A 23,818-nucleotide genomic window follows, 5' to 3' on the forward strand; every position below is an offset into this window, starting at 1 on the left:
GTAAGAATTCGAGAGAGTGGAGTGTACCCTTTTAAGGACTGGGACTTTGACCATTTCTGATGGCAACCTCCCACAACATGTATTGTGGGTTTTTTTTCAGCAGAAATTACCAATGCCAACAGACCATACCCCGATGACTCAGGCATTCACAACGAACATCCATGATCACACCATACGATGTTGCCTGCTGCGCCTCTGAACCAGTCTGTCGCTTCCTCTGCTGCTCACATACCTCTTTCTAATACTCCCTCCCTCTCCACACACCCCTTCTGACTGACAGCTTCTCATTCTCCGTGAACTGAAAAACCAAGATTGTTCAGAACAGGGTGTCAAGTAAGAGTTAAGAAGGCACTGAAAGTAAGGGTGAGGAAATAATTATGGCCTTCGAGGCAGCAGCTCTGTGACACGAAAAGGTTCCTCTCCTTACATAACTTTCCCATCTCTTACAGCGTAAGCTAAGCTTTCGAAGGTGATGATGTGAGACAGCTATCTTCAAATAAGTGACTTTCTTTTGGACAGACCCTCTGGGCAGGGACCAAGGCAGATATTCCAATAGCCTCAGGGTTTTCTGAACCCAAAACACGACGTGTCAGGGAATGACTCCCTCCCACGGTTGTTTAACCTCACGTGGTTCCATGAGGCACGTCCTGACCATTTCCGTACGTGTTCTTCAGTTTGATCTTGACTGCACTGCTGAGATAGGAAGGGTCAGGTTCATTGCCCCAGATGACAGATAAGGACATGGAGACTGGTGTAAGCTGAGTGATTTGCCCACAAGCAAACAGTGAGTACGTGACAAGGTTGGACTCCTGGGTTCTCATTCGGGGCTTTGCTCACAACACCAATACTGCTATGGATCCCTTCACCTTCCCTCTGCTCAAAAGGACACTAAGCCCTTCCTCTGGTGATCAAGACGCCATTTCCTTTGGGCTTGCTGCTTTATTGCCCTAAGCTCTCTCTGCTAGATGTCCTTAGGAATCTTGCTCATTTTTCTGGCGGAATTCAAAACCCTCTGATTTTATTATGTTGAGGGTTGTCAGTGAATTAAAAATTCAACAAATGTATGGCCCCAACTTGCCATCAAAAGTTAACAAATGTCACTAGTAAGGATGTTTCTCAAAAGCGGACACTGAAGAATACATCCCAGCAGATACCTAACAGCTCATTTTGTGTCATGGCAGCGTGAGAAATCACTTCCTCAAGACATTCATTAACCTTTCATTTCCTCCATAAATAATCAGTCAGAAATGTGGCTCATATTTTAAATTAATCGAAAACAGCCTTCTCTTTCTCTCTCACCCTCTCTCTCTCTCTCTCTCTCTCCCTCTCTCTCTCTCTCTTTCTCTCTCAGCCCTTGAAATGCATGTAGAGCTTCTAATGCCAGCATGATATTTAAATATGTGGTTCTCGGGTGCGTGGGTATCTCAGTCGGTTAAGCGTCCAACTCTTGATTTGGCTCAGGTCATGATCTCATGGTTTATGGGATCGAGCCCTGCATCAGGCTCTGTGCTGACAGCATGGGCTCTGTGCTTGGGATTCTCTCTCTCTCTCTCTCTCTGCCCTCCTCTCTCTCAAAATAAATAAACTTTAAACAAACAAACATACATACATGTGGTTCCACTCCTCTGGGCCAGCTTAAAACTTATCTTCTCCAGGAAGCCTTCCTGATCCATCCCAGCAGACCTTAGATACGTTTTCTTCCTCTTCTCCAAGAACATAGAACAAGTATTGCTATTTGACAACTAGCACATATTAAGGAACCATGTAATGTACCGCCAAAAATACAGGTTCTAGAGGCAGACAGACCCAGGTTCTAATTCCAGCTTTACGGAATCTGAGCTGTGTGGCCTTGGGCGTGCTGCTTAAACTCTCTCTAGCTGAGGTTCCTCGTCTGTAAAATAAAACTAATGACATTTAATCTGTTAAGTTGTTCTGGGGATTAAATACATGTAAAACACCCAGGACAGTGGCTGGCATATATTAGGCACTCGATGAAGGGCGGCTGTGTTGACTATTATTGTGGCCTTTGACACATGTAGTTCGGGTTTGACATGTATGCAGCTTTGTTGTCTTCCCAAGCTGTTTTTAAACCCTTTGATACCTGTGTCCACGATGGAACTTCACACGAACTGTAAGCTTAATTGTGCCTTACCCACATGGGTTCTTTCCAAGGCCTTACTGTTCGTAATTTTGTATTGCTTTTCTTAAAGAGGGCTCGTAAAGTGGTATCGGCTTCAGACCTAGCACAAAACCTTTTTCCACTTCTGGTTGTATCTTTCACGTCTGTGTCACTCCCTCCTTGTCCCCACTCCCTGTATTCGGTACAGTACTTTGTACATACTCAGTACTTAATAAAATGACATTTTATAAAATCCTCAATTAACCAGAATTTGCTCATCTCAGCTATCTGGAAATAAGCTAACGTCAACTATTCAGTCAAAAACTTCCGACTGACAACCAATATATTTGGTTGGGAATTACTCAATCCACTCATATATTTTGAAAGAACAAAAATGCATTTGGTAAACTGTAAGGCTTAGAATTAATACACCGTTACTCATGAAAATGACCATAAGAATGATGACCCCAAGGCAGGATTTCTCAACCTCGGCCCTATTGACATCTTTTTTACCAGATAATTCTTTGTTTTGGGGGGTTGCGCCACACACTGTAGGATGTTTAGCATCATCACTGGCCTCTCCCCACTAGATACCCTTCCAGATGTGTCTCCGAAAAATGCCCCCAGGCATCTCCAAATGTCCTCTCGGGGGAAATCCCCACCCCCACTCCTGTAAGGCATCACATTCAGTACCAAAAGCGGGACAAATGGTCACAAATCTTTCACATTAGGCAGGAAAAGGAAGGTAAGCATTTTCGAAAAGTTTCAATAGGCGAAAGCAACCTCGATTAACCTGAAAATCCCATTAACCCCATTCCTCGCGTGTTCTATTCCCTAAGCATTTCAGATAACAACAAAAAAAATGGACTGTACATTCTATTTTCTAATCTGTATTCCAAGTTCAGCCCATTTTCCGTCTCAGCAGCTAAGTACACAATCCAGTTCATGGGTGGAGGATCATCATCGCTTCTGCCATCTATTTTAAGTGACAACGATGCAACTGACCTGGAAGTTTAGAGAGCTTTCTCTCCCTCGTCGTTGGCACTCTTAACTTTAATATTAGCCATCCTTCCTGTATTCTCTGCCTGAAATTGAAATGTACAGAAGGAACTCTGTTCCAGCTAACTGTGATTTTACTGTATGTAAAAGACCTGACACTTTGTTGATCACTTAAAAGCAATTTGCTCTAGCCCATTGATTGATTGTTGCATTTCCCATTGATTGGGTAATTGAAAATGCCCTTCTTAAATAAACAGGATTTCTTATTTCTTCTGCAGGTTGTGATCCTGGGAAAACATTCAAGAGGTTATCACTACATGCTTGCTAACCTGGTAAGAACGAGCAGAGTTTTTGTTTCCCAAGGCAATATATTCTATTTAGTTTGTGTCGTCTGCGATCATCCAAAAAAGAAATACATGAAGAAACTAACGTGTTCTCTAGACACTTGAAGAAATGAGTCAGTAAATACCAAACCCTGAATGCAATAGCCTTGTTTTCAATTACGCTGTCTCTGTTTCAACTGTGAAGCTGATAGTCTCTCCTCATTTAAAACATAGTAATTTGACATGATTCCTCACCAATTATTCTTAGATTCAATTTGGATTTGAAATGTAAACCATCTTACCCAGGTTTGAAATATAACATGAGAGACAGGGGACACAGGAAGCAGACTCTTTCCCCAATTAACCCAAGTACATGTGTCCATCAGTACTGGATTTGTCTTTCCAGAAGCAGACCCCTACCAGATCTTTTCAGACCAGATGCCAGAAGTAGGTCTGAACAGAACATCAAGGGAGCCTGTCAAAGCGTACGGCCCCCTTTATACTTCTAAAAAGACACAACTTGAATCTTTTCCTTCATGTTTCCCATGCCTTTAAAATTTGTGCTATTCTAGAAGCTACCATTTCATTAGGTTAGTTTATAGTTCTTTCTCCAAAAAGCCAATTGGTTTAGGAATTAACAAAATGGCTTCTGAATCAGGAATATCTGTTTAGCAGAGGTTCTGAATAATACCGTCTCCATGAAATGAAAGAGAAATGTTAAAGGATCACTATGATACTAAGAATCTATTAAATTATTACATAACATGAGTTCTAACCCCGATTTTGTTTCATTAGCACAACAGAATGATGACGATTATAAAGCTCTTACACCAAAAGAATAGCAACAAAGGTGAAAGATGATTATGATTATGCTCTTAGATTTCTTAAATCAAAGAAAAAAATCTTATTTTGTTTTTAATAATTAATATTTTTTAAACGAGAAAGGAAATGTTACTTAAACCTTTCTTAGGAAGTGGGTTCACTGAAACACTTTATAAGAGGAAGATTAGAGCTACTGCCTTGAAATGTAGTGTGCATCTTCTCCAATAAATTGCTCAAAGTGGAGCACTTCAGACCATTCGGGGGACAAATGAATTGACTCTTTTAGGAGGAGAAATCTTGATTCTTCATTTACATGTGAATGCATTCAATTTGTTTTTTGGGGCAACCAATAAGTAAAGGCTGTTTGCTGACTCATTGGAAGTTAGGCCAGGGCCTGGCAGGAAACACAGATGTCCCAGCAAGGCACCTGAGGCAGTTATTGATGGCATTTTACCATTTCTTTCTCATCAATAAGTATTTTGCTCTCCTTCCTTCCTTCCTTCCTGCCTGCCTCCCTCCCTGCCTTCCTCCCTCTCCCTTTTCCTTCTGTCTGGCCTTATACATGCCAGGGTTCACCCATCACTGACAGCATATGAGATGAGTTTAAGTAGTGCACACACAAACTTTTTTATTATAATGGCCATGTGTTATTCGATATGTGCTGGAAAAATATAAAAGTAGCACATCAAAAGCCAAATGTCATGGATATTATTGTTTCATACAGGGCTAAAGTAGGGATTTACCGACAAACGAATTAATTTCTTAATGTGTCAAATGTGTCATGTAAACAAGAGCACGGGGGATGCACACATAGCACAATCTGGCTTTTGTATATGTGGCTGTGGTGCGTGGACTGCTGAAGTTTGGGAAAGAGCATTGAACTAGAGGTCAGAAGGTTTGGGCTGTCGTACTGACTTTGCTACTAACTAGCTGTGGGATCTTGGGTAAGTCACTTCCACCTCCTTGGGACCTCAGTTCCCTTTACTGTAAAACTCAGACAGGAGTGGGGAGTTCATTGCTGTATTGGTTGGGTCCCTTGGAAGCAGATGCTAAGATACAATTAGAAGTGCAAGACCTTTACTGCGAGTGACGCCTGTGCAAAATAAAAGGGAGAGGGTCGCCAGTGAGAAGGAAGAGTTTCTGATCTCAGCAAAGGAGAGGGAAAGGAAGGAAGGTTGATGAGAAGAGCTTCAGACGGCGGTACAGTTCCGAGAAAGTCTTGGCCAGCACAACCGGGAGCTCCAGTGCCAAGAACCCCGTGCTGCCCCGAACCCATGAGCCACTGCACCACTGCCTTGCTCAGCCATTGGCTGGCAGCTGCCCAGGAAGCACATATCTCCCTCCTGAAAGCTGAGGCAGATCCTGAAACTGGAGGCTGTCAGCTAACTCAACTCCTCTAGCCAGGTTCCATCTTAAAGGGAGATCCGAGCCATGCACATCAGTGACCAGATGATATGTAAACACCTTCCCCATTCTAGAATTGTAACCAGGCCTCCCTGTTTCCTACCAACAATCCTTCAGATGAGCTTTGGTTTCAACCTGAGACCCAGACCTGACAGAAATGAAAGCCTCTGGAGTGACAGAACTGCAAGAGAGAATCATTAGGACAAGGTTGGGGAGAAGAATGGTTAGCTGAACGCCTAACCAGGACTCAGAATCCTGAGACATCGGGTGGAAGCCGACTATGAGAACAAGTGGTCTTCCTTCAGAAAGGACGTAATACATAGCGTCATGTCAGTCTGCCTAGGGAAAACATGAACTCACTCACCACACTTGGAGCTGCCACTCCATTTTCTCTAGTGACCTGCTTTTCATTTGAATTCAGCCATGTTTCCATGAGTCCCTGTACTCTATAGCAAATTGCCTATGGGCAATAGAGATGGGAACTGTTGTTAGTTTCTGATAAAAATGAGATAGATTATCCCACCATCATTTCCAGGCTTTTTAAAGCAGATAAAAATACCTCCAAACACCTCCACCAAAGACAGACAGACAGATACACACACACACACACACACACACACACACACACGTGCATGCACGCACATGCACACACACTTGCGTGCACACACGCACACACACACATACACACCAAGACTATTTAGAAGTTACTTAGATGGTCAAAAAAGGGTAAGTGGAGCTTAGATGCTTCCTTTCAAAATGAGCCAGCGGGATGAAAGCTGAGAACACATGCACAGGGGAACAAAGTCTAATCTGGGTTTTGGTATAACAACAGTGCAGGACCACTGCCTTCTTCTACAAATGCAAAGTCAAAAACAGTCACAGCACTTACCTAAGCTTTCTGGAATCAGCCGCTCAGAGCCCCTGTATGCCCTCTGCCATGAACTCCGACTGTCTGGCAAAGACTTCTTTGTGCTGTTACGTGGACTTTCCCCAGTGGTAATCCTAACCTGAGAAGCCGTGGATAGTCCATGAATGCTTCAACACAGGCCTTTCACAGGTCAGGGTGTACATGTCAGAGCAGACAAACAAGCTGTAGGAAGTTTTAGCTTGTTGAAGTCCCTGGAAGAAGCAAAAGATTCTATTAGAATCACAGGCAGAGATGGGACCCGGTGGACACACAGGCCCAGAAGTGGACATCCCAATGAGGAGAGAGCAGGAAAGTCTCTTACAAATTCTGCATCAGTTGCTGATGCCATTTTTTAGGGATTGTTCCATAATTAATTGTTGTCTTCTCTTCCAGGACTCTAAGGTGGTAATGCTTTTCTGCTTTAGTACTAGAGGTAAACAGCATTATACAATCTGTCAGTGAGGCAACCTGTGTCTCTTTCATGGCAAGGTATTGATGAGGATCCTTTTTTTAAAAAAAAAATGTTTATTTTGAGAGATAGAGCAGGGAAGGGGCAGAGAGAGATGGGGGGGAGAGAGAGAATCCCAAGCAGGCTCCTCACTGTCAGTGCAGAGCTTCACTTGGGGCTTGATCCCACCAACCGTGAGATCATGACCTGAGCTGAAATTAAGAGTCGGATGCTTAACCGACGGAGCCCCTGGATCAGGATCCTTTACGCCGCATTCCCAGGCATGTTGTGTATTGTGATTTATTTTTTTCATATGTGTCAATGATAGTCGAGTCACTGTGTGCAGAACCCCAGACTAACAACCCCAGGCATAGTGAAAACAAGCAGTAGACCCGGACCTAGGAAGCAGGTTTCCTGATCTGTAGAATGGAGAGGTAGACCAGATCACTATTTCCTCAAGTTGTTACTTAGACACAAGCTAGTGTACATAAGAAAGTACATAGCAAAAGTCCTTAAAATTACTACTTTGGAATTTATACTAAATGTGTGTTGCAGAAAGATAACTACCATCTCAAGTCTGTGATTTTATAAATACCATTCCTTAGAGTGGAGGTAAAGTAGATATTTAAGTTAAAGAAAAATATTAGGTAAATTGTGGCTCAGATGATCTCCCTATATGGCAAAAAACCATAAAGGTGGTATTAATGACTACAATTTGGGAAACACTCCAAGATCATTTCCGGCTCTACATCTCTTCCCTCGTGGAGGGTCAATTGGGACCGGAGAAGGCCAGGAGCAAGAGTATAGGCACAGCAGCTAGGACAACACTGAGGATACAAATGGGAGAACAAAACCGGAGCCCTGTTAGGGGTATAAAGTCATAAGCAGACTTAAAATCATTTCAGGTGGGCAGAAGCCAAGAAGGTATGAGTACCCTTTCCCTAAGATCTAAACATGACTGAGGATCTGAAGGATCAATCCAAACCAACTCGCAGTTGACACAAAGTGAATTGGATCTGGGTTGAGATGGTCTAGCGACAGATGTTCAGAACCCAGCCCCCAAAATAAGACCAAAAAAAAAAAAACCCAAGATTTGAGGTGCCAGGGAAGAACATGAGCCATAGTGGACTCATTCAGTGCTGTACCAGTTAACCACTTTTAGAAGATCCAGCAGTTTCCCTGCCTAGGTCAAGACTGACCCCAGAGTGGGAGACTGTTGTTGACCCTGCAGGTGGAAGCTAGGTCATGTCAGCTGCCACCGGTAGAGGGCCGCATGAGCAGTCCATCAAGGAGGTCATCGTGCTAGGGCAGCAAAGGGAAGGAAGCTAACATATCTTACACTTTTCTCTGCTGTGCCAGCTATTTTCTTTTTTTTTTTAATGTTTATTTATTTTTGAGACAGAGAGAGACAGAGCATGAATGGGGGAGGGGCAGAGAGAGAGGGAGACACAGAATCCTTAGCAGGCCCCAGGCTTTGAGCTGTCAGCACAGAGCCCGACGCAGGGCTCGAACTCACAGACCGTGAGATCATGACCTGAGCCGAAGTCGGATGCTTAACCAACTGAGCCACCCAGGCGCCTCTGTGCCAGCTATTTTCTATAGACTTCTTACAAAATTTACTCAGAACTCCCACGAGGAGAGACTGACCTATTCACCTCCCCAAACCTTTTAGACATCGGGAAAATGGCTCTGAAAAAAATACATGACTTGCCCAAAGTCTCAGAGCTAATCCATTGTCAAGCTAGGCTCCAACATGGGTTGTTCAGACTCCTGACAGAGCACCTTGCTCCTCCCATTTGACCCACTCGAGCATCTCAGTGAGACAAAAGGCTAGCCCCACAAAGGTCACGGAAGAACACTGGCAAAGATATAAATGCATATGAATGAAATACAAACTCTACACTTATGAGAGTAAAGTGATTACAGACAAAAAGGCTTAAAAACCAAGGACAGCCTTGTGCATCTGGGTTTGAAACCTGTCCAAAGGCCATTTTGAAATGCATCTTAGCAGGTACCAATTCTATCTGTCCATCACTCTCTTCTCTCCTGCCACAATCCCTTGTCCTTCTCTCTCTCTCTCTCTCTCTCCCTTCTTGCTCTTGCTCCCTCTTTTCTCTTTCCCTCCCATCTGCCCCATTCATATTATTAATACGCCAGGAAATAATGGTGGGGGTGAAGGGCACTAGCTTACATCTAGTTTTTTCAAATTTTTACTCAAACAAAAGCACCATTCATAAAACAGAACCCAAAAGAGGCAACCAGCTGTAATCTAAGCTTGAAGAAGTGAACTCTGCAGCTTACTGAGCCCTGGAAGTTACCTGAAACAGAGAAGGGGCCACTTTGTTTAGAGAGAAACAAGTTTGAGTGAGATGGGGGTCATGTGTTTTGCTTGCCAATAACAACTGTTCCCTTCTTCTCCCTTCCCCTTCTGGGTTTTCTGGTTTTGTTCTCTACTCTTTCCCTTCCTTTGTTCTCCTATTTTTATGTTCTACAAAAAAAAAAAAAAAAAATTCAAATGCTCAAAGCCACATGTTGTATACAATGACACCTCAGCAGGGGGGCATGTAAACACAGAGCTCACTGGGCTGCAGCCTGGCTTGACAGGCAAAGGAGGTGGGATTCAAGGGAAAAATCCCCACTGGTCCCAAATGCCAGGAACCCAGTCACCTCCCCTGGGTACACAGCTTCTCTGGTGGCAGAGGATTCACTTTCTTCTCCAAATGGAAATAGGATACAGCAAAGCACCAAGGGAATGAGGAATTGGGGACTGGGCTGGGGTCCAACTTCCTACTGGGCATTTAGAAATCCACAGTCTCTTGTCAACTTAAAGTTGCCAACTTTGAGACTCTCATTCTCCCTGTCAAAAACTGCCCCAACCGTAATCACCCATCCCTTTCTCCTTCTCTCTCTCTCTTTCTCTCTTTTTTCCTGCCTGAAATTAACAAGGAAAGACACTCTCTACCCAATGTTCTAGTAAGGTAAATGGAAAGAATTCTGTTTTCTTTCCCAAGCTCTCTCAGATCATGTCCTCTAAAACAGTGCTTCTCAAACTACCTGTGAAGAAGGGCCAGTTTTTTCCCCCACATCTTCACAGATCAACAAAAGTGCGACAAAAGTAAATTACTAAAAACATGAAACAAACAAAACAAGATAGATAAAATATAAGTGTTACATTTAATAGCCATAATATCACCCTGTCAAACTGCTATAAAGGTTTATAAAGGCTTGCTTTCTAGTTCTTCCCTTTTTTCATCTCTGACTGCCAACAAACAGCAGACCAGCACCAATCCACATATACTTCGGGCAATACTGCTCTAAAGATCTTTATAGTAAGTTCTTCTTCCTCTGTATCACTTGTATGCCCGATACCTTATTCACTCCCCTGCAAGGAAGACAGAGGGTAGTGTCCTTAAGAACCTTGTAGTCATAATGCACAGACAAAACTGGGACAGCTTATGATAATTAGCCTGGAGATATAACAGGTAGTAGGAGAGGGAATGAAGAGAAGGCAGAGTATCAAGAATCAAAACTCTGCATAGCATGGCCAGAAAAGGTCTTTCAGAAAGGTGACTTGGGGGGCACCTGGGTGGCTCAGTCAGTTAAGCGTCCAACTCTTGATTTCGGCTCAGGTCATGATCTCATGGTCCATGGGATCGAGCCCTGTGTCAGGCTCTGCACTGACAGCATGGATCCTGCTTGGGATTCTGTCTTGCCCTCTCTCTCTGCCCCTCCCCTGCTCATGTACGCATGCCCTCTCTCTCTCTCTCTTTCAAAATGAATAAATAAACATTTTTTTAAAAAAGGAAAGGTGACTTTGAAACAATGATCCAAATTGTAAGAAAGATCCAGTTATATGAAGAATCAGGGGAAGTTCATGTCATGCATAGGGAACAGCATGTGTCAAGGTCCTGAGGCAGAAAAGAGCTTGATACCTTCTCTGAACTGTCAGAAGGCAATTTTGGCTAGAGCAGAGTGAGTTCCAGATTATGTAAGGCTGGTAAGCCTGGTTAAAGAGTCTTAGCTTTTTTCAACAGTGACAAAAAACCACTGAAGAATTTCAAGTGGGGGGTGGGGCATGATCTGATTTTTGCCTTAAATAATTCAGTGTCAAATGGATGGATTTTATGGTATTTAAATTATACCTCCATATAACTATTAATAAAAAGATCAGTGGCTATTTTTCCCACAAATAGCACTTATATCAACTTGTAATTATTTGTATATTCATACTAATAATTCTCACTGGACTAAAGTGCCATGAGGTCAGGGCAAGTTTGATATGGCTCGCCATTTTACCAATGGATAGCACTTAAAAGGTTTCAAAGTATGTTGATTGGATTAGAGAATAAAATGCAAGTGAACAATACAAAGCAACCTATAATCAAGTGCTAATTTATGTGGTGTAATCTTCAACTCCACACACAACACCCTCCCGGGGGAATGGACCTGCTCCTAGAAAAAGACTTGTGCTTCTCATTAGCAACCTGATAACTTGAGTTACCACGATTACTGTGCATTTCCCTGTTGAAGCATCACCCGCATAAACGATTCAAATAACACTAAAGACAGAGCCAGCCTTCATCCAAATCGTGAGATAGATACTTGCCCTCGGCAGCCTCCCAATCCTCATTCTATTGCTTTTATCTTCCCTACAGGCACGCCACCTTTCCCATTTCTCACCCATAATCTGCCATCAACTCAATGAAAGTCATCCAACTTATCTTGTCTCTGTTTTCCTTTCTGTACAAAATGTACCCTAAGAATAGTATTATGTGAAGGAAATCTGCACATCATATCTGGAAAACAAGTGCTCTAAAAGGAAGCTTTGAATATATTTATTTGCAACTCTCCATTATCCATACGGCCAGAAGGAAACTGAATTACAGTATGTATAAATCAAGGGAGACAGGATAATACTAAAGTCATTTGAATCTTTGCAAGACTGACTTGTCTGGCTATTCTCAAATCGGGACAATCTGTGTTTGGATGCCAATTGTATAACCAGTATCTGTATAAAAGATGGCCTTGGAGAATAAGACAAGGGTGGCTTACAAGTCCCCAGATGAACTGCATAGACACAAAAGTCACAGTTGGTTTTATAAAGTTGCATTCAGATGTGGGCAACAGTACATCTGGATCAGACAGATGTGACGTGGTCAAGGAGTGATACATTGAGGGGCGCCTGGGTGGCGCAGTCGGTTAAGCGTCCGACTTCAGCTCAGGTCACGATCTCGCGGTCCGTGAGTTCGAGCCCCGCGTCGGGCTCTGGGCTGATGGCTCAGAGCCTGGAGCCTGTTTCCGATTCTGTGTCTCCCTCTCTCTCTGCCCCTCCCCCGTTCATGCTCTGTCTCTCTCTGTCCCAAAAATAAATAAACGTTGAAAAAAAAAATTAAAAAAAAAAAAAAGAAGTGATACATTGAGGAAATAACACCAGAACTTAACGAATCCAAATGAGTAGTTTCCCTCTCAAAGGACTAACTCCTGGAGACAACATCCATATTTCTAACACTGCCATTGTTAGTTACACAGAGGCAAGTAGTCAACTGCGCGGATAGCTAAACCATTGAAACCAAGAAAGTAGAGTTTCAACTCATCCTATCTGTGAGCACTATGATTGCCTCCAGTCTTTCTCTGCCTTTTCTCATCTCCTTTAATCTCTCCCTCTGCACACTGTTTTTGGCCAACCAAAGGAAAAGGCAATTCGCCAAAAACAACAACAACAATTTTAACCAAACAGAACCGATAAGGTACAAGCAGCACTAGAAGTCGTTAAGTCCAGTCTAAGCAAAAATCAGAGGACCTCATCATCACATCTAGTTATTAAAATCCCTTATGAAATAGTGTCTTTGCTGAGGACTTGAGGGGAGTCAGGCCTCAATTTTCAAAGCATCGTGGACTGTGCTTGTCTACAACTACAATAGAAATATGTGAAAGAAAACAGAACATGTGTTAAAACGATTGAGCAGAAATGGAAGGGCAGCTAAGAGCCAGGCACTTTCTGCTCTCCAGCCAACAGCTCTCTCCTAACTCCCTTCTTATGCCCATTGATCTTCACTGTTTTATTCTATCTGTTTACCTATTTTACCTGTGTAGTGGTCATTTGTTTTACATTAGTCTTTTATAAAGGATTTAGAGGTACTTGGCATTTATTTCCAAACTTGAGGTGGGTGTGTTGCCATTGCAAAAAGAAAAATCTAACTATTTTAATTTTTATAATCTTGGGGACAAGGAAGCTAAGACTGTTAGTGGCCATTTGAACCATGGAATTTAGCAATATCTGATACAAAAAGAAAATTCCTTTTCTTAAGTTTATGTATTTTGAAAGAGAGAGAGAGAGAGAGAACAGGGGAGGGGAAGACAGAGAGGGGAGAGAGAATCCCAAGCAGGCTCTGGGCTGTGAGCACAGAGCCCAAAACAGGGCTCAATCCCACAAACCGTGAGATCATGACCTGAGCCGAAACCAAGAGTCGGACGCTCAACTGACTGAAACCACCCAAGTGCCCCAGAAAATTCTTTTTTTTTAATTTTTTTATATTTATTTATTTTTGAGAGACAGAGTGAGACAAAGTGAGAGTGGGGGAGGGGCAGAGAGAGAGGGAGACACAGGATTGAAAGCAGGCTCCAGGCTCTGAGCTGTCAGCACAGAGCCTGACGCAGGGCTTGAACCCACAGACTGTGAGATCATGACCTGAGCCGAAGTCGGACGCTCAACCGACTGAGCCACCCAGGTGCCCCGAAAATTCTTTTTTAAAAAAGAGTTTTAGAAATAAGATGATAGGGTCAATGACTTATGCCTATTAGGCAGAGCCGCTTTCTCTATAGCCCCCTCTGTACCATTCACCTCTTTTCCCTTTTCCTCTTCTTCCTTGATACTTGTTGGTGAGCTCTGCTGTGTTCACGTCTTTTCAGAGAGTTTAGGGAGAATCTAGCCTTGATTGTCTCAACCTCAAGGACGTGGGTTGCTGCATCTAAATGCTGGACACCGGGGAGACATTCAGGCTGTAGAATCTAAGACATTACAAACGAGCAAAATGTACACAAACGAAACAGAGGGAGACCAGAAGACAGCCAACTCTTAGCCTTAAGCAACAGGATGTCTCATCTCCCTAAATACCTGTTACCTCCTTTCTGTTTCTACTATACTTCTCTTCTCCCCATTTTGTCTGTGGGGCTGTGTTAGTACTTTCTGCCCATACGGATGGATGAGGCTTCGGGGCAATCGGTAGGGGCCAGTGTCATGTAAGTCTGGCCACCAGAACAGCTTGAGGTGACCTTCCCCTGGCTGGATTTGTGTTGCTGTGGATGCAGTTCATCCCACAAGGACAGCAAGGCTGATTCCAGTCTGAGGTGCACCAGAACTCATTTCCAGGCATGTTTGTCATAAAACATGGGTTGACTGAGAAACTTCTAGGTCCACAATGGCATGGTTGATGTGTGGTAGAAAGAGGGGTGCAGAGTATGCCTATGGAGATGTTTTCAAAGTATAATATGTTTACTGGAGAGGAAGATACCCAAGCAGGAATACATGGGGCATACATGACAGAATGAAGCCTTCTGGGAGGAAGTGGGCATGACTGGTGAGGTAAATTTGAGCTGGACCACTCCTTTTAGTATCCCTGCCAAGAAAAGGAGAGTGAGGGAACATCTTTCTGGAAAGAAGTTGTATGGTGCGTAACCAGACTGAAGGACTGACTCTTATGCCTTAGGACAGATGTGAGAGTGCTGGGATACTTTCTCTCTCCTTCCCTTTCGTTAATTCTATGTTGCCATTTTAACATGCTATGGATATTAGGAAAACAGGAGTGTGACACTTATCAAAGCGTGAGGGGTGCAAGAGATACTGCTTCTTAGTGCAGGTTGTAGCCATCGGCCCTGAAGACGAGGATGGTGACAGAAGCATTCTCAACCCCCTTCTTTCAAGGAAAGGAGCTCCACTTGTCCCGTCCAGGCTTTTAAGACACAGGACAGCATGAGAGGGCCCACTCTTCAGCCCCTCCGGCAGGCAGGTGGGCAGCTGGTCAATGTTCTTGTGTAAAACTTGTTAACTGACACATATGGTTTGGCACAGTGAGTGAATTAAAGCCATTTGTTAAAATTTTGTCCCAGGCTCTTTATTTGTATATGTGTTATGGGGCGGGATTGGGGAGTTGGGAGACAGCCCCAGTTGGGGCCTCTACTAGACTTCATACAAAGTAAGTCTCTCGGCTGATCGTGGTGCGAGGGCAGCAAAGGGGAGAAAACAGTCTTAGCTTCCTTCATGAAAGAGGACTTTGGGACAAAACTCATCCCAACAAGTTAATGTTAATTTTTTTAAAAGGTGGGGTTTTTTGATTATCAGAAAGGAGGAATGATTCTCAGTGATGCAAAAACTGCTTGGCTCTTTGTGCAGTCTCCATGGACTCATGGCCCGCTTTTGAAAGGAAGAAAGAAGGGGCCGTGAGTAGTAACTGGAAAAAGCTGGTTCACTAAAATATAAAGAAAGGTGAATTAAAAGAAGTGGGGGGAGGGATGGTGACTAGAGAGGTACACAGGGGGCCCTGTGGGTATTGCTTACATTTTTGCGTTCGGTTTGTGAGAATCTGTCGGGTCATGTATTTGAAGATACGTGCACTTTTCTATATGATTTTTATACTTTAATAAAAACTTAGAATGCAAAAAAAGAAAACTTTGGAGAACAGGTGTATTCATTTATCAGAACTCATCAAATGCTACGTTTAAGATTTATATATTTCATTGGATGTAAATTTTACCTTGAAGAAAGAAAAGAAAAGAAAAGTGCTACATTTAAGATTTGTATATTTCATTGGATGCAAATTTTACCTCAAAGGAGAAAGAAAGAAAGAAAGAAAGAAAGAAAGAAAGAAAGAGAAGAGAAAAGGAAAGAAAAAGAATTACAAACAAATACTGAACTCTAGTTAATGATCTGCCTGCCAAAGTCTTTTAGTTTGAAGTATACTAATATCTACAACTTACTTTGAAATGCATCCAAAAACATGAAATGGATTGATGGATCACTGGGTGTTATATGTAAGTGATGAATCACTAAATTCCATTCCTTGAAACCATGATTACACTATATGTTAACTAACTTGGATTTAAATAAAATTTTTAAAAATAATAATAATCAAAACTTTGAAGAAAAAAAAGAAATGGATTGATGGATGGATAGAAAAATACTAATTTTAAAGTCTGAGTTGAGACTATATGGGTATTCACTATACAGTTCTCTCAATTTTTTTTGCGTATTTGAAAATGTTATATTAAAATGTTGAACAAGATAGTGTGAGGAATGGAGGAAGAATTCTCCCCATTTCTTTATGAAGATAAATGTTGGCTTCAGCCCATTGAGGACCTAAACGCGTCCACTGCAACTAGCAAGAGACAGGTATCCAGCAGAAATAGCACAATTCCTGGGAGAAGTGTTTCAGGAGATAGCAATGCCCAGTGGAGCTGGTGGCACCCAGGCAGAGATGGCTTGGTGTGAACCTGAAGAGATTCCTTTAGGAGGCTTAGGTGACAGAGACACCAGATGGTAACTAGAGCAAGAGAAGAAGAAAACGGTGGGTTGATCCGAAGTAGATGTCGAGACTTGTTTATAAACACATGAGAGACATAACCTGGGTTTGCACCATCATATACAACCAAGCTGTCAGTTTCTCTCTTTGGCATTTCTTTAAGTCACAAATGTTGAAAGTACTCATCATTAGAATCTAAAGCAATCTGCTGTGTTTGGCACATTAAGCTGAAGAAAAGGATTTTATACCTCTAGTCAGGGTCAAACGTTTCAACACTTTCCCAGTTACAGGAAGCATTGTATTTGTACTCAGTGAAGAAAGACTAAAAATACAGGTAAATGAAACAAAACATTTGCTTGAAGTTGGCACCTGTGTTTGTCCTTGCAGGAGCTATACTAAATAAAGACACAAAGCACTAAAATGGAAGAATGCATATTTTCTCCATCGTGCCTGTAGTTTCGGAGACATACTGCCTTAAGAATTAGCCCATATCCAGCATTTTTTTTTTGGTACTTGTCGTCATCGTCCTTCTTGTTTTTGTAATTGAGATATAACATTGTGTCCAGAATTTTCTTGATTGTTGAAGAGTGATCCTGGGAGAAGGACCTTCCATTTCCTCCTTAGCATTCTAACCAACAGATACGGTCAGAACTCACGACCTCCAACATTAATGATTCTCTTTCGATCTCTTTCTAGGGTTTTACCGATATTTTGCTAGAAAGAGTCATGCATGGGGGAGCCAACATTACAGGATTCCAGATTGTCAACAATGAAAACCCTATGGTTCAGCAGTTTATTCAGCGCTGGGTGAGGCTAGATGAAAGGGAATTCCCTGAAGCCAAGAATGCACCACTAAAGGTAATGTTCCATGGCATGCAGAAACCTTAGGCCAGCTTTTCACAGCATCTCCGTGTGGCCTTTATATATTTATGGCCTTCCTGTGACCAAGTCGTCTTCACTCAGAAAGGTTTCAAGGATGCTAAAACCAAATTGCAGGTGCTACTGCTGCATTTGAAAACTACACTTGCAAATAAAGACGCTAAGGAGAAGGAGGTCTTTTAAAACCTGGGGCTTGGGAATGTTAACTAATTTTTTAATGAATTTCATTTGTAACATGCTCATAACAATTTACAATATTACAAGAACCTGAGTTGGGCAAAGAGTGGGGGCAGTGGGAATAGGTAAAGAAGATTGATAGTCTGCAACAGAAAATTAGATTTTACATTATTTATGTGATTACTTTGTGTTAATAAGTTTCATGAATCTCAGTACACCCGAGTGAATTGGGCTGCAATACAGAGTGCATGGTGCCTATATGTATATTGAACAGAAATGTTTTCCTGCCTGGAAAAGTATCTTTAAAAATAATTAGATTACCTATGTTGCTCATTTTCATGAAATCAAAATAAGAATATTAAAGGTAGAAAGTCATGCTTAGAGTGCACATTTTTCACATGTGTTCCCCTATGACTAGAAATCCTATTATTTAAAAATCAGGAATTAACACAGATAAATTAGGAAAAGTTATTAGTGCAACACAAAGGATCCGTCAAGGGTATGTTTTAAGTAACCATTCCCTTGGTGCATTGGTTCAAGTATGAAACTGACTTTAAATTCTTCTTTCCTTATATAGTGAAAGTATGTATGTACCATAGCTGTGGGATCCTTGTGATCAAGAACAGGAATCAAAGTACAGTTAAGGCCTTTCCCTAAAAAAGGAAAAGGTGAATATTTCTTTTCTCATGGTTTCAAGATACCCATCCTCACATTCTTCCTGGCAAGAATAGAATAACCGAGAACAATAGAGACATGGACCAGAGAAGAGACACATTCTGTATCACCTAGTCAGTTTCACCCTAAATGAATCACATCAGAACATAATACAAGTGGGCCCTTACTTTATACAATTGGTATGTTCTAGAAAAGTTGTGCATTAAACCTAATTTATTCATTCATTTAAGCCACTCACTAGTTAAGTGGTATTCTGTTGTTATAATGATTATAGTATACATGCCAGATTTTCCTAGGCAGTCCCATTTTAAAACATTCTGTCCCATGGTCAGATCAGGTGTCCTCAGATGTTTCAGCAAATATGGTCTCAATCCCTGTGATGTTAGGGTTAGCGTTCGCACTCAGATCTTTTTTTTTTTAGGATAATTATTTTATCCGTTTTTTATTGAGATATAATTGACATATAGCATTATATTACTTTTAGGTATATAGCATAATGATTTGACATATGTATATATTGCAAAATGATCACCACAACAACTTTAGTTACCATCCATCACCACCGTAGGTACAATTTTTTTCTTGTGATGAGAATTTTTAAAATCTACTTCTCTTAGCAACTTTCAAAAACACAATCAGTAGGGGCACCTGGGTGGCTCAGTCGGTTGAGCGTCCTATTCTTGATTTTGGCTCAGATCACAATCCCAGGGTTTTGGGATCACACCCCACATTGGGCTCCATGTTAAGTGTAGAGCCTGGTTAAGATTCTCTCTCTCTCTCTCTCTCTCTCTCTCTCTTTCTCTCTCTCTCTCCCTCTGCCCCTTTCCCCTTCTCATGTTCTCTCTCTTTCTCTCTTAAATTCATACATACATACATACAGTATTGTTAACTATAGTCACCATGGTGTATATTACATCCCCAGGACTTACTTCTTTTATAACTGGAAGTTTGCACCTTTGACACATTTCCCCCATCCCCTACCACCCATCACCCATCTCTGGCAACCACAAATCTGTTCTCTATTCCTATGAGTTCAGGGTGATTTTTGTTTTGTTTTTTAGATTACACATTTAAGTGAGATCACACAGTATTTGTCTTTCTCTGTCTGACTTAATTTCACTTAGCATAATGCCCTCAAGGTCCATCCACGTTGTTACAAACGGCAGGATTTCCTTCCTTTTTGTGGCCAAATAGTATTCCACTGCATGTACGTACCACATTTTCCTTAACCACTCATGTGTTGATGGACACGTAGGCTGTTTCCCTGTCTTGGCTCCTCTAAATAATGATGCACTGAGCGTGGGGGCGCAGATATCTTTTTGCAATAGTGATTTTGTTTCTTTTGGATTAATACCCACAAGAGGAATTGCTGGGTTGCACAGTGGTTCTATCTTTAATTTTTTGAGGAGCCTCCATAATGTTTTCCACAGTGGCCACACCAGTTTGCATTCCCACCAGCAGGGCAAGAGGGTTTTCTTCTCTCCACATTTTTGCCAACACTCAATATTTCCTGTCTTTTTGATAATAGCCATCATAACAGGTATGCAGTGCTATCTCCCATGCTTTTGATTTGCATTTCCTTGATGATTCCAATTTTTTTGATATACTAAATCCACCCACCACCTTTAGGTGAGCTTACACAAATTTAGATTTTTCAGAAACTGCCTGTCCACTGCTTTTCCATCCTTAGATTTAGCAGGTAATAGGTAGAGGCAAGAAATTCATTTATGCATTATGTGCCAGGCACTGTGTTAGCCACAAAACAACGGACAAGGGTAAAAGGATGAAAAGGCTACTGCAGGGTAGTTTGTGTTTGCTCAGAAGTTATAGAGGTTCTACAAAGGAGAAGAAAAACAAGCTTAGTTCTGGATTAGTCATCGATAACTCATGGTGTGTATAAAGTAAAGTCCTCAGAACTTGCTGAGAAGAGCCATTTAAGAGTAAAACCCTTTAAATGCTACCTCTTTCAGGCAAAACACTTAGTTTCTATTCCTTGTATATATTGACAGGCTCTACTAGGGATGAGGCCAGTCATCCCTAAGAAATGGAATATTTGAAGAGATGGTTCAACTTTCAGATTATTTTTGCCTAGTATTAGTCATGGAAACTTGCTCTATATCAATCAGACAAAAAGCCCACTTTAAAAAAGTGATGTATAATATTTTTGATTAGGAAATAAAATTGTCTCCAGATTAAAATCCTACTGCTTAATTTATTCTATATTTTACGAATGTTTCCTTTTGGGGCTTTTTTTCTTTTTACACGCTCACACACTGGTAAGTAGAAGCTGAAAAAGCAGAAAATTAAATAGCTATTTTGGCATGGCTTGGAATTGCAGACAATTTATGCAGTCAGCTGGAAAAGAAATCACCACCGTGTTGGCTTTGTGTAGTGCTAGAGTGGACAGACACAAAGATTTTTTTTTTTTTTTTGCATGAAAGAACACATGCCCCCCGTCACAGTCACACTTGAAGATTTGTTCCTGAAAGAAAAGTAACATGAGAAAAGTCAAAAAAGTAAACGGATAGTTGTAAAGACGACAATGTACTCGCTCCCGGGTGTATTTGGGAGAGAGAAAAACTCCTCCTGGGACATTTTGCTTCATTAAAAATATCAATAGAATTCTATATCCTCCCCGTATTTGTCACCCCCGAAAAACAGGGGCCAGCTTATTTTAATCAGATTTGTTGATTCATTTAATGAAAAGGCATCTTCCTTGTCAAATCGCAGATAATCAAGTCCCCAGTATTAGGTGACTGGCCTCATCCCTAGTAGCCTATCAGTATATCCAAGGAATAGAAACGAAGTGTTCTTGCCTGAAAGAGGTAGCATCGTAAAGTATTGCCTGTGAATTGTCACCGTTATCAGATTTAAAATTCAATAACAATTGTAATTTTCTACAATCGAAAACCAGCTTTGGTTTTCTGCTCCCCCCACGAAGCAAAAACTGATTTATTGCTGGCCAGAGGTCCTAGTTCGCCAGAAACATGGTCCAGACAGAAATGATTAATGTTTCCCTCCAAATTAATTTCAAGCTGTCTAACTTAGCTATTTCCATTTTCCCCTAAGTAAACACCAGACCTGAATTTTCTATTACAAACAGCAATAACCAATCTACATATGCCATCCGTTAGCTGCACATGTATTTTTTTCTCTATAAAGGACCTGGCCTTTTAGTAGTCGCTCACTCAATACAAAACACAGGACTGAGAGCAAGGGAGAGACTCCCTTGAGCCATTCGGTCTTAAAAATCTTAACATGTGCACACACGAGGTAAGAGGCATCATTCTAGAATGAATCAAAGTCAGGCTTGCCCTGAGAGATCTCTTGATTCAAATAATTAAGAGGGTGACTTCATAGAGTACGAGGTGGAGAGTACGAAATGAAAGTTCTAAGGAGCAAGGCACGTGTTGAGGGTATCGCTTGTCGTGATACCTTGTTTTCCACATACCCATTTCAGTATACATCTGCGCTGACGCACGATGCAATACTGGTCATCGCAGAAGCTTTCCGCTACCTGAGGAGGCAGCGAGTGGATGTATCCCGAAGAGGCAGTGCTGGAGACTGCTTGGCAAATCCCGCTGTGCCCTGGAGTCAAGGAATTGATATCGAGAGAGCTCTAAAAATGGTAAAGACCACGCTGGGTTATTGGGGTGGGGGCGGGGGGCCTTATAAAGACACAAAAAAAGTAAGACCTCAGTCTTGAAAAAAGCCATCCTAAAGGGAACAGGATCCGAGTCTAAGAAGGTCAGAGCATGCAGAAGAGGAGCACAGGCATTTATTCATCAAAATCTAGAAATCGCAAACCAGAAGCTTCTTCCTCGAAGCTTGAAACATTGTCAGTTGAGGGCAAATGAATATTTAGTTCTGTGCTACACTGCGGGTAGTAAATCAAACCCAGTACCCTCAAAACTGATGGACTGAACATGTAAACAACTTCAAACTTTCTAACCTTTCCAGGTATGTGGTGTTACTTTGGGGGGCTGGGATATTCTGTAGGATGCTCCTAACTTGAAGGTAGACATCACAAAGGACAGCGGCATCCTCTGGCTCAGCAGACAACTCATTAGCCCGGATGGACTGTGGAGCTGAGCCAGGGTGGCAGTCGTTCTGTTGCCAGAAAGAATCTTTACAACGTGCTAATCTACATGGTGAAATGCAGAAATATGATACGTGTCTAGGCCTACTTAGGAAACCTTTTTTCCCGATGCCCCAGAGAAAAACCTAAAGACAAGTACAAGAAACCAGGAGACAGTCAAATAGGTCACTTGTTTTTAGTATTTACTGGTAGGCGATCATTTAAGACTTCAGGAAGTACCCTTTGAACAGATCTCATTCTTTACACCAGGAGCAGCGTCGGTCATTCATTGCAGCTTTCTGAGCAAGAGCTCTTTCCTGAATATTTCGTCTGATGCTACATGTGCCTGCATGCATTAAAATGAGCCTTCCAGAGTACAAGCGCCTCTTATTTCTACTTATGTAATTATCCCAATGTTTGGGATATCCAAAGAAACAAACTGATAGGCAATGATAAGATAATTCTGTGCCCAACCCAGTAATGAAGAATCCGTCATGGCCTCATAACGTACATCATTTTGTGTAGTTGGCTCTCCTACTGCTGCCTTAAATTTGCCAAGTTGGAAGCACTCAATCAAAAGGGGTTAGTAGCCCCTGTGTCTCTCTCCAAGAAAGAGATATGACTCATTCTCCCATCATGCAGATTTTTATGTCATTATGTCAGTTCCCTAACAAATGCCCTAAGTGTAGTTTTATGGAGGTAGCACTGCACAATTTTGAAGAGCAGTTAATTAAATTCAACCTTCATAGCAGTTACAAGATTTGTACTGTCAGGTGAAACATAATGATGACTGAAATACAAAACTCCCTCCGAGTAAATCAAAAGGAGTTTTCGTCAACCAAATCTCAAGGGGCAAGTACCAGCATCTCCAACGGACTCCCCATTCACGGCACAAACAACAAATAGAAAATGGCTACCGGAATGAAGGATAAGAAATCTATCTGGCTAGGGAAAAAACTAGATTGATCACACCATTGTGCAAATAGTTTCTGTACGTCTAACTCACTTATAAAGCTCGAGTTATAAGCCTGGTAAGTAACCTTCCTCCCAGGCCCTAAGGATCAAACACTCAACCAAAGGGATGCTTTACCAATTTCTACAGGCCAACTTCTTCCTGCTGCAGCAGAGAGGCTGGAAAGTATCAACATTTTCCAGAAGCACATGTTCCCTTTGTGATAAATGCTCAGTACAATTCCACTGTTCAGAGGGACTGCGAGGGAAGACGGTCTGAAGTACTAAAGGTTTTACTATAGTAAAAAGAAAATCCCATTTTATTTAATTAAAAGTGACAATGCATGTGTAAATGCCTCCCTCACTGTGACTAGCACGTAGTTGTTGCTCAATAAATCATCCTCTTCCTTCAAAGAAATCTGGCAAACGTAATCACTGCCTGATAGAGGCTCCGAAGGGGCCTGTTTTAATGAATAAATAAGCATACCCCTCAGTCAGTAAATATTTATTGAGCACCAATG

The 23,818-nt window shown here is 41.8% G+C and overlaps 1 protein-coding gene and 1 long non-coding RNA gene across 9 annotated transcripts in view; one reads left to right on the forward strand and one right to left on the reverse strand.

The window, feature by feature from the left end:
- The window catches only part of GRIA3 (glutamate ionotropic receptor AMPA type subunit 3), a 268,559-nt gene that overhangs the window by 162,719 nt on the left and 82,022 nt on the right, over positions 1-23,818 (forward strand). For all 7 annotated transcript variants that reach the window (XR_006711071.1, XM_045472567.1, XM_045472565.1 and 4 more), the window contains 3 exons: positions 3,397-3,450; positions 17,234-17,395; positions 21,729-21,896. Coding sequence is in view for 6 of the 7 variants with exons in the window: in XM_045472567.1 (XP_045328523.1) it covers positions 3,397-3,450; positions 17,234-17,395; positions 21,729-21,896 (384 nt within the window). In the remaining variant the exon portion in view is untranslated. The remainder of the gene's footprint in view (positions 1-3,396; positions 3,451-17,233; positions 17,396-21,728; positions 21,897-23,818) is intronic.
- Positions 1-23,818, reverse strand: part of LOC123595191 — a 162,024-nt gene that overhangs the window by 64,563 nt on the left and 73,643 nt on the right. For both annotated transcript variants that reach the window (XR_006711072.1, XR_006711073.1), the window contains exon 2: positions 6,557-6,786. This is a non-coding gene — a long non-coding RNA (uncharacterized LOC123595191). The remainder of the gene's footprint in view (positions 1-6,556; positions 6,787-23,818) is intronic.

Source organism: Leopardus geoffroyi, chromosome X, assembly GCF_018350155.1.
Source record: "Leopardus geoffroyi isolate Oge1 chromosome X, O.geoffroyi_Oge1_pat1.0, whole genome shotgun sequence".
Classification (NCBI taxonomy): domain Eukaryota; kingdom Metazoa; phylum Chordata; class Mammalia; order Carnivora; family Felidae; genus Leopardus; species Leopardus geoffroyi.